Genomic DNA, 11,564 nt, shown 5'->3' with positions numbered 1-11,564 from the left:
TATACGTGTGCGCCTATATATGCATATGTAAACTAGGGTGTGTGTGTGTGCATGAGCAGGGGGCGGGCTGGCAGTTTTGCGGGAAACACTGCTTCCACGCGGAGAGAATTTTCTCCTAAAGATATTTTTGGGACGGGAGGAGTTGGGGAGAGGGACGGGAGGGAAGAGTTGGGGAGACCTCAATTAATGCTTTAAAGATCTCTTAGAAATTAACAAACTGGGGAGTCTCGGAATCTGCTGTCAGAAGCGTGTTTTCCCCTCTCTCCTCTAACAAGCACTGACAGTCTAATTACTGTAGCTACAAGCAGCTGTCGAGGCAGCAGCCCGGGAGCGAAGGCGCCACGGGATGAGCGCTCACCACCGGCCGCAGCGCCCAGCCGAACCCGCCGACCCGAGCGCGGCCCGACTTGGGAGGATGGAGAGAGCGAGGCCAGCACCCGGCAGCCCCGCCAGTCCTGCTAGCCCACGGCGGGCCTGCGAGTCAGCCGGCAGACTCCCTTATTGTTTCATATTTATAAAGTCTTTACCTTGAAGGTTAAAAGATGTGAAGAAGAAAGGAGGGGACTGGGGGGAGTGGGAAGAAAATCTTTTAAGCTTCCATCCATCCCTTTTCTACCTCCTCTAGCTCTCCCTCCCCCGGTGTTGGTAAAATAACCACGCAACCCGGGGCTGAGGGGGCGGGGTGAGCCAGGCTGGAGTGTAAGAAAGCAGATGTCCCCGCTGGCAGCAGCCTCAGCCTCCGGGGAAAGCTGCACCGGGGGGGGGGGGGCCATCCCGAGGACATTCACCTCCCACTTCTCAGGCTTCCCGCTCACAACTGCCTCGCCTCGGCAGGGGTGGTTTTCTTTCTTTCTTTTTTTTTTTTCAGAGCTTTTTTTTTTCTTAGCTTTCTTACCTGGGAGCTGTTCTTACCTGGCCAGGCTTGGCAGAAGCCTAGAGGCAGCCCTGGCACCAGCACAGTAGTAAGACAGAGGGACAGACCTGGCCTGTGTCCATTCTACCTTTCGAGCTGTGGCTCCCGCCAACCTCTATAGAGTAGGAGGGAAGCCCCCTCTCTGGCAGCCCAATAGGGTCTCTGCCCCTAAGAAGTTGCAGCTTGGGGTACTGCTGGAATCTTAAATTCCCATCTCTTACTAAAGTGCTGAGGAAAGGAAGGCCTGAAAAGCGGGTAGTGGTCCATTCCGAGTCACTTTCTGGGATGCTGAGGTTCTTTTGGTTGTCAGCAAGTCAGTGAGATGTCAAATGATAGGAGAGGAAAAAAGATAATTCTTTTCTGTATATCCTGACTGGTACATACTGGGAAGTTATGAGGGGTGTGTGTGTGTGTGTGTGTGTGTGTGTGTGTGTGTGTGTGTGTGTAGTGAGGGGAGGCTAAGACTTAGGGAGGGGAAAGAGAAGAGTCTTTGGATAATTGTCTAGGCATTTCCATTCAGCCTAGTGGCAACAGAAAAGATGTACATGCCTCAGAACCTTTCCCAGTGAATACCTAATAACCGCTGTGTCACCTTGGTGAGGAAGATATCAACGTGATATGCTTGGCACCTTGAGAAGTCAAGGTACCACTCTCATTCTCCCACTGGGCACAGAGGCCTGCTCAAATTCCCCCACGCTAAACCTTCCAGTAGGAGACATTTCTCAAGGACGTTACATTTCTGTGAAAGCTACAAGTCAATGCTTACTTCATAAAATGGAAGCCGTGTCTCAACCATTTTTAAAATTTGGGGATAGAGTGGGGAGGGGAGAGAAGTCCAAACAGCAAGAATCACGAGGAATGAAAGGCAAGTCTCATTTTGAACAGTTTTGCGGCACTGCATACTTGGTACCCTCTTGCAGACGTCTTGAGACCAGTGGCCATCAATCAGCCTGCTAACAATGAATAGCAAATTTCTCAACACGAATTTGAACATTTCTAAATCTAAATTAATATGTATTCTCCTTACAGGCTTTTGCATTTGTTCTCAATAAAAGATTTTTTTAGGATGCTTAGTTTGAAAGATCATTTTAAAATTTAAAGTGACCTATTAATGTGTAATAAATGCTATGAGACATGAATTTTATGAACGTTCCCCAAATGTTATTTATTTATTTACTTCGGAAAAAGAGAACACTTTTATTATCACAACACATGTAAATTTTAATATTTAATTCATTTAATCATGCATCTATACACATAGTAAAAATTAAAACCATGTGCATTATTTAAAAATATAATCTAAAATGTTTAAATAATTTTCACTGGGCAACTAATGTCTGATTCAATATTTACTTAGATGATTATATTGCCTGCAATTCTCTGTAAATTATATTATGTATCTTAAAAGAAATTAGCTGTAGCATAAATAATTTAAAAATTCAAGTGAAATCCTACACACATTTGATATTACCAAATTTAATAGATCTCATGAGCCAAACAATAAGCATAGGTATTTGAGATATAAATTATGATTATGTAACTCGAAGTCACATGCAAAATTTGAATTATTATAATAGTGTAAACATGAATAAAATGAATTAGTTTTATACAAAATGATCTCTCAAAAGACAAGTAACAAGTTTAGAAAAAAATTCAAATAGGAGTGACACTGAATTTCTTTTATAAACCATCTTAAATTTAGCTTAAAAGCAAGTATTTTCCAGCATTACAAATCCAGAACATCACAGAGAGCCTGCTATGTCTGTTTTCAAATGTGCCCTAAGTCTCCCCATTAAAGTGTGAATTAAGATGCCGGAAAAAATCCCCCCTGGAAGTCATGGACAGTGGGAAAGGCTCTTGACAGAATTCACACACTTGAGGTTTACGGCGTTCCGAGTCTGTACCAGTTAGTACCACTAAGTCAGTGTCTTGGTTAAGAAAGGGCTTCCAAAAGGGCTGCAGGAAACAAACAAAAACATCTTTTGTTACTTGTATTTAAAATCAACTTACATCGAATTTCAAATCCAAATATTTGAATGACTTTTGTATGAGCTTACATCTGAACTTCCCTATGTAATGTGCAAGAGTTGGCACAACTGGGCCACACACTCCTGAATTCTATCTCTGCAGGTTTAAAAACACTGCAGCTGAACACCAGCCGTCATTAACATTCAGTTATCACATTGGCAATAGTTTTCAAACAATGGCCAATACTTTAGGCTTTATTAAGTTCTGTATTTTCTACTTTACAGTAGGGACCTTAAATTGGAATAATGCATGTACAGGTACACTTTTAGTAAAGGCACTCAAAATACAAATAAACAAATCACATATAATCATCATTCTGATTTCTTCAAAAAGTTTCTCTTAAACGACTAAAAAAAATATGTCAGTTAAAAATTTGAAATATTAAATCATTCAACAAAATTTAACTTGAGACACATTCTCTTGATTTCCCACTTTGCTTCTGTTTAACAGTTTGGCCTTATTTTTTCTTGAAGATGAATAAAATAAAACCTGCCAACAGTTGCCAATTAAAGAAATATGGAAAATTGTAACTAAAAAGAATTACCTCCATTGTACTTATTAATAAACAAAATCTTGTGAATATCTTTTTAAGAAATTTAGAAAAATAGTATATAGAAATTACTTTAATAATATGTACTTAATAAAAAAACGTTGACAAAAATTTGCCTTACTTTCCTGAACTGTGTAACCAGATTATTAACAACTGATTCTTTCCTGGACACAGGTAAGTCACCCTCATGTAGCTAAACTGACACAGCTAAATAAAGACAGTCACCTCATAAGCTCATTTAAAGAGACTCCTTTGTGCTCCAATTACTAATATGTTTTTAATGAAACTGCTTAGTTATTGCATGACAGTGTTTATGTCTTAACTTTACCTATTAGCTAAGTATTCACATGAACAGTACTGTTAATCCAAGTATCTGGGTTTCAAGGCATAGCTACTTAACAGTGAGCAGGGCTGTACAGGATTCAATATATAAGCTCTGCTTAGGAAGCAAGACACATTCAGGAGTTAGTGCAGACACCTTAGAATGTGGACTCAGTTTATTTTCAGGGGAAGTGATTGCTGCAACAAAACTAGCAATATTTAAAATAAATTTTGTAAAGTTTGTGGCAAAGGAATTTTTTTGTTGACAAATTTTCCTGATGAATGAAAAGCAGTAATAATTATAAATGGAAATTAGTTAAGAGTTGATTAGATTCAAATACTCTAATGCAAAACTGTTGTAGCTAGTAATGAAATTACTACTTTAAAGATTTTTTAAATTAAGATTTATAGAACAGCAAGAAATTAGCCTACAAGTGAGCCAGTTCCTAAACCACGAAAGCCGATCTTCCTCTGACAACTTCCTTCTGAAATCTGACAGTACAGTATCTCTTGGTTCAGATCGGGGCTGTTCTTGGAATTTAATTGGAACCCCAATTACTGACTCAGCAAAAGTAAAAAGAGAAAATCATGAAGAACAAAAATAAGCTGATATATATTTTATCTTTACAGTGAGAACTGAAGTGAAAAATGAGTATGTTAGTAATAATTAATATCAAATAAAAACAAAGTAAGTAACCAAAACTTCCTTTCTTACTATTTGTACCCCTGAGATTCATTAGTACAGAGAATGATGTTTAAAAAGACTCCTTGAAATAAGTACTTTTGCGGATGAAAACTGTAATGTGGTCTTTAAGTCAGACCAGTCTCTGCGCTCTCCTGCCAAGCCATCAATGCTCTAACCTTGCGCCCATGCCCCGTGCCAGCTCAACACCAACTCTCTTGCATTTTTAAGCTGCATACTTTTCCATCAAGCTGCAGTCACACAGCAGCTGTGTCTCTCGCTGCAGTATGGAAGTAAATGCACAATGCAGGGTGCCATCTACTGAAACATGAACGCACAGACTGACGAGGAGAGAGCGGAGGGAGAGTAACAAGCATTAGAATGGGTGCAGTCCACAGCTCCACAGGAATGAAACTCACAAGGAATGAAACTGTTACATTGTTTCACTGGGCAGCAGCGATGAGAAATAAGGTGCGGCACAGGACAGAGAGTTAATAATGAAGACTGGTCCACGACCCCTGGTTCCACCTACTACAGTCTGACTACTGTTCCCCACATGCTGTTTGAAGGCCTATAACTGCTAAGAATACTTAAAGCCAAAGGGCTTTTTTTTTTAATGAAAAAAAATCAAACATCTGAAAGTTCTAATGAGGATTTTTCCCCCTACAAGCTTCTATTTATTTGAACATTTATATACTTTTCATTTGCATTCAGGAATTAAACAAAACTTATTTTTCTCCCTAACAAAAAGAATCTTTCTGTGAAAGAACCTTAATCTGAGACACAGTGGTAAGACTATAGGTAGACTATAGTCTATAGGTAGACTCATGGGCTATATAAAGCCTTCGTGCTTCACAAACAGTAAACAGACATTTGATTAACTCACTATTTGAGAAATGTATTATGATGTCTGTTTAGTGTCAGGCTAGCCACCACCCTCAACCCTGCAGACCTATGCGCTACCGTAACTGAGGATGTGACAAGCAGCCTGGAAGACATTTTACCCTGAATATTTGGTGCAATTATCTACATATGGAAAATCACACGTTATTATGTGTACGTGTAACGTTTAATATTTGGTTCACATGATCAGACCTAATAAAGCATCCACTAGAATACCGATAGAAAACAAGCATGTAAAATCATGCCATAAACCACGACAGAGCTTTATCATACTCATGGTTAAAATTCATGTCCTTTATTACAGAACTTATATATTTTACTGAAAGCCTCAACTCTGGATAGTCATTAATTTAAAATGGATGTCTGATAACTTAAAAGAGATTCATATCTGTGCACGTATGACAAAATGTGTGTTCACACATAATAAAATATTTGTTAATGCAAAAGAGTTACCTGCTGTGGTCCTCGGACAGCTTTTCCTGGGGAATCCAGTGAGGGAAAAGGTGCATCAGGCGGGTCCTGAAGTGGGAATGTATTTACATAGAACACATTATGGTCTCCAGCTGGCAAACACGGAGCTCTAAGATTTGAGGGTTTTGTTTTGTCAGTTGTTTTAAGGTTTTGTATAGCTGAAGTCATGAGGTCAATTCCCCGAATTTCAAATAAAGTTTCTTCTGTTTTACCAAAGTTTCCTGGGTTGTCTCTGCCTTCCACATTATATGTATCCTGGCACACAGCCTCAGATGTGTCAGGAATAAGGATGCTCGGTGTCTCTGGAGTGCTATGTAAGAAAGCAGAGTCACTGTCCATGGGAGGAAACTTGACATTGAATTTAGAAAGTGATTCCAAAGAGGTGTCCTCCTCATCTCGGCCCAGTCCTCTTGGTGTAACAGATGCAATACACGGTGTACCTCTGTTTATACCATCTTTAGCCTGGGGCTTAAATAGCGCTTCTTGTTTATCTGTTTTATCAGTACACTGTATGGGCACAGAGCACTGTGTGTCTGCAGGAAAAGGATACAGAAGGGAAATAGTCACACTCAAATCATTGAAAAAAAAGCTGAAACAGCGTTAGGCAGAGGACTATTGTTTTTCTATTGGTTTGAATACTAACTGAAGACAACTGGTATTTTTATGTTGGCTCCCATCTTCCATGAGGATAACAGCGGTCCCCTGCAGGTGAATTGAGCACAGCATACAGGCTGCAACTTAACTGCTTTGTCTTCTCCTAGGTCTTCTGCTATAAGCTCTGCATCTTGTTCTCAGTTACACTGCTTTACATTTACAACAATGCTGTAGCATATATATTTACTTTGTAACAGAGCTACAACTGTAAGCTTACATACACACACACACAATTAGGGCATTTATTATTTACTACATGAATTAGTTAATTCATTTCCCCTAATATCAGTGTGTTATTAAGTATAACTCTAATCAGTTTAATCACTGTCTACAGTCGGTGGTGTCAGTAAGGGTCAGGAAAGAAGAAGACAGTGGAGGCAAAAGAGGATTACATTCTAGGATGCACTTTAAGGAATTGCATGGGAATATGGCCGGGTGTAGTGACACCTTCGGTCCCAGCACTTAAAAGGCAGAGGCAGGTGATTCTTTGTGAATTCCAGGCTAGCCTGATCTACATAGCAAGTTCAAGGACAGCCAGGGTTATATAGTAAGACACTGTCTCAAAAAAGTAAAAATATATGTATATGTCATTTTCTCATATTTAAAAAGGCCTCTTTAACTAACAAGCAGATGTGGGGTGGGCACCAGAGCTGTGTTAGCTCCTTCATCTAGAAGTTATTTCTCCAACAAGATCTCTAGGTTATAGTCAGATGCTGGCAAAAAGAACTTCTGAGAAACCAGTCAGAGTGACAGGGATCACAGCAAATTAAATGAGATACAAGCTGTTATAGAAAGACAAGAAGTCAGCAAATGCTGGCAGTATGGGAGGAGGCAAGCAAAACAAAAATGGAGACTTGGGAATTCAGAAACTGCCATAGTACTGAACTGAAAAGATGGCTCAGAGATAAGAGTGCACATACTTTCCGGAGTACTGAAGTTCAGACTCACCCTGGTGGCTCACAACCACTTATAACTCCAGTTCTAGGGAATCCTACATCTCTGGCCTTGACAGGCACCCACATTCATGCAGATACCCACATACACATGATTAAAATTAAATCTTAAAAAAATAAACCAAAGGCCACAATGTAATAAAGAGCCAGCAAGAGCTGTTTTCACAGTATCAAAGTAAACCAAACACACACAACAATTATCAAAGCAGAGCCCATGTTTATGATCCTGAGATACTAGAAAAACAAAATTAGGTTCCACCATGCCACTGCAAAAAGCAACTGTGCTTTGTAGTGTGTATTTGGTTGTTTGTTTTTGTCTTTGTCACAGGGTCTCGTGAAGCTCAGGTCAATCTGGAATTTCTATGGTGTGGGAGGTCCTTCTGTCTATGTGTTGCTTTCATTGGTTAATGAATAAAGGAACTGCTTTGGGCCTATAGTATAGGGGAACAGAGCTAGGTGGGGAAAACTAAACGGAATTCTGGGGGGAGGAAGGCAGAGACAGAGATGCCATGGATGCACTGCTAGAGGTAGACGTGCCAAATCTTTGCCGGTAAGCCATTGCCATGTGGCGATATACAGATTAATTAATAGAAATGGGTTAAATTAATATAAGAGTTAGCCAATAAGAAGCTAGAGCTAATGGGCCAAACAGTGATTTACTAAACACAGTTTTTGTGTGATTATTTTGGGACTGGGCGGCTGGGACAAGTGACCCCTTGCAACATTTCTGAACTAGTTGAGGTTAGCACTAGATTCCTGACCATTCCAACACTACTACCCAAGGGCTGGAATTACAAGTGTGCAGTACTATGCGTGCAGCAATGCATTTTATTCAACAGACAAATTGTCATTAGTGAAGCCATCCATTCACGAATGAAGACTTACCAAGGAGGCAGGCATAAGAGTACAGGGCATACAAAGCACCTTCCACAGTCTTATGTTAGTAGGTGCTCAACAAATGCCAATTTCTTTATATTCTTTTGATCTTTGGGGTTTTATGACACTTCTCTGTTGCCATAGTACATTCTGTTTGGATATGGTGTGCAGTACAATGCCTCCACCTTTAGTTCATTCTGCAAATACACCTACACATCTCCCCCTTTTCTCCCTCAGACTACCTCATTATGACACCCAGGTTTATCCCAAACTCTCAGTCCCCCAGTCCCAACCTTGCTAGCGTGGTGGCTACAGGCATTACTATGCGTAGCTCTTCACCTAACTCTTACTTGTCCTTCGCACCCTGACCTAGACACTGATTCTCTGAATGGCTCTCCCATGATGCTTAGGTGCTCTGAGGCCTGAACACTCTTATATTTGCAAGTAGTTTTCTCTTCCCCCATTAAAGCAAGTTTCTATGACATCTGAAACCACATTCTATTCCCTATTTACCCAGGTGTCTCACCTACTGCCTGGCACACATATGATACTGTATTCTTTTCCTCATAGGATCTAGACTTATAAGCCACATTTACTAGCCATTCTGGCTGTGACTAGGAACAGTGTAGTAAGTAACTGAGACCAAACTCAATTGTTTTGCTGAATTTCTTTGACCTTTGAGGTTGAAAAGGCCATTCACTCTCAAGTAGTCACTTTTCTTGGTAGTAGATTTGAGGGTGGCAGGAAATGCTAAGAAACAGGAATAAAATTCAGCAATACCTGAGAAGGAATAACTTCTCAACTGATTTTCAGGAGAACAAGGTAAATGCTTTAGAATCGCAGCTGCTGCTAATGGCAACGGCTATTAACACTGATAGCACTTCCATGTGCCATGCACTGACTGTGGTATGTACATTAATTTACTTAATACTCAAAGTAACGCCAACTCAGGCACTATTATTATCTCTAATTTACATGTGAAGGGATGGATACGGGGAGGTTAATTCCATGGCTACTTCCAAGATTGTGCAGCTAGCAAGTGCTGAATCTGGCACTAGAACCCAGGTAGTCAACTTGGGAGTGTCCTCAAAAACATTACGTTAAATTGAACATGATGGTTTCTACAGAGGATCAAGCTGACAGAACTGTGCTTGGAGTGACTTTCTTACCAGCTGACTTAACCCCTTTCAAAGAAGACAGGGACACATCAATCAGCTGTAATAAGGAAGCAGACATTTACTTTTGACTAGCTAGTTGGTATATGAGCTTTGCCACATTAAATTAATTAGAGTTGATCTGTACATGTGGTAAGAGTAGAAACTAAGAGGCCTATGCCTATCAGAAGTCTGAGCTTAGATAAAGATCAAAGTTCATGAAAATACCTGTTACCCCAATACCACACTGAGGCACACACGCCAGTGAGCATACATGTAGCCTTCACAATTTGTTTCAATAACACTTACTTTTGCATGGAAAACAAGTAAAATGAAAAATTTGAATTTCCAAATTTATATATAAGCTGGTCAGACTACTTCTGCAAATTATCATGAATACTGACAGAAGAGCTAATGATTATCTATAACCCAATCCTATATTCTTCTTGTCCAGTGGAAAATAAAATGGGACCCTGCTTTTAGACTAGCAACTCTTCACTAGAAAATATTTGCTTAAACATACAGCTCTATCTTGATCCTTTCTCAAGGTTACTACCCTGAGAATGACCAGAAGAGACATGGCAATAAATCACACATGTACTGGAAACCTTGCTTGGTGTGTTTCTGTCTTCATTCCTGCCCCTAATATACAGTAAGAGACAGTATAAAGCTATACTGTCAGGGCATAATACTTAACATTTTGTGTTTTGTTTGAACCAAGCAAAGCCTTATTCAATTGAATACAGATCTCACATATTTCAAGGGTAACGATTTACTATTTGTGACACAGTTAATGTAAAGCATAAGAATAATGTTAAGCAGCTTTCGTGAGGAAGAAATTGAAGTTAAACACTCAGTGTTCAGGTTGACAGATACATACTAAGAGTTAGACTTACGCAATTTAAAAATGGTCAAAGTATTAAATAATTGATAATGGGTTATGTTCTCTGCATAACAAAGACTATATCACTATTACAATGTTTTGATAAGATGCTGATGCTCAAAGAGCGTGCTTATGAAGTCTAGACGCAGCTAGCCTATTTCAAGTGAGACTGCTGATTTCTAGTATCTTCAGTTTGTGGAAAAAAACAATTTTCCATGAACATTACAAACATGAAGATGGAGAAATTAAGAGTACTTTTTGAAAAGATAGGAAGATTGGCAAGCAGGGACACACAAAGTATGTCTATATACAAAGGTTGTTTTCCTGCCCCTCACCATTTACTGGAAATAAATACAGGTAGTGGCAAAAAGAGAACTTCCGCTATCAGTGATTTTAAACGTTATGATGTGAGAGCCACAGAAAAAAACAGGACCTTCAATGAAGGACATGCTAGTCATCATTGTTGCGACATCTCTCAGAGTGAAGACTGTAAATCCTATTACTAGGGAACTGCCTGGAGGATATTCCAAATCACAGGGCACACAGGAACCCATCATTCTAAATGATCACTTTACTTTCTGTTTACTAGTGTGTCCAGATGCTAGACTTAATATGTTCTGATATTTTGTTATTAATATTTAACTGTGAAGCAACTACAAAAATTCCAGTCTGGAGCTTAAAACACACATACACACACACACACACACACACACACACACCACACAAAACTAACCCAAAAAAGCAACACACACACACACGCACAGATGTTCCTAGGTGGCATTTTATACTCAGTTTTTATTTTGTGCCGCCAAGAGAAGCGGGTCTCAGGAAATGTGCACTCCACATTTTCATTCTTCAACTAGATCATCAGAAACTCTAAGTACTGTTTGATGACATTTCGGGCAGAACTTGGTTATAAACAAGGGAGATGTTATAATTTTAGTCAGTTCAGATATAGTAGTTTTGCTTTAGGGTCACTTACTGACATGTGAGTTAATGTCTAACATGACCCCCAAATTAAAAAAAATATAGAGATGTATCCTATATTTTGAAGACGGTACTTCTCATTAAGCTGACTGGTAATTAGGCTATTCACTTGAGTCTATACAGTACCATATGTAATAAAAAAACAGTGAAAAAGCAGAAATTCTACAACGTACAGCATAGAATTTAATA

The 11,564-nt window shown here is 39.4% G+C and overlaps 1 protein-coding gene across 1 annotated transcript in view; it reads right to left on the bottom strand.

Moving 5' to 3' along the window:
* Positions 1-2,058: 2,058 nt before the first annotated feature.
* The window catches only part of Tank (TRAF family member associated NFKB activator), a 64,361-nt gene continuing 54,855 nt past the window's right edge, over positions 2,059-11,564 (bottom strand). The window contains exons 7-8 of the mRNA XM_041631608.1: positions 5,851-6,401; positions 2,059-2,869 (exon numbers count right to left, since the gene is read on the bottom strand). Coding sequence (XP_041487542.1) covers positions 2,693-2,869; positions 5,851-6,401 — 728 coding nt within the window. The 3' untranslated portion in view covers positions 2,059-2,692. The remainder of the gene's footprint in view (positions 2,870-5,850; positions 6,402-11,564) is intronic.

Source organism: Microtus oregoni, unplaced genomic scaffold, assembly GCF_018167655.1.
Source record: "Microtus oregoni isolate MIOR12 unplaced genomic scaffold, Mior012 000037F_ref0000500, whole genome shotgun sequence".
NCBI lineage: Eukaryota > Metazoa > Chordata > Mammalia > Rodentia > Cricetidae > Microtus > Microtus oregoni.
Note: the sequence above shows the minus strand (reverse complement) of the source record. Positions and strands in the feature narration are given on the sequence as shown.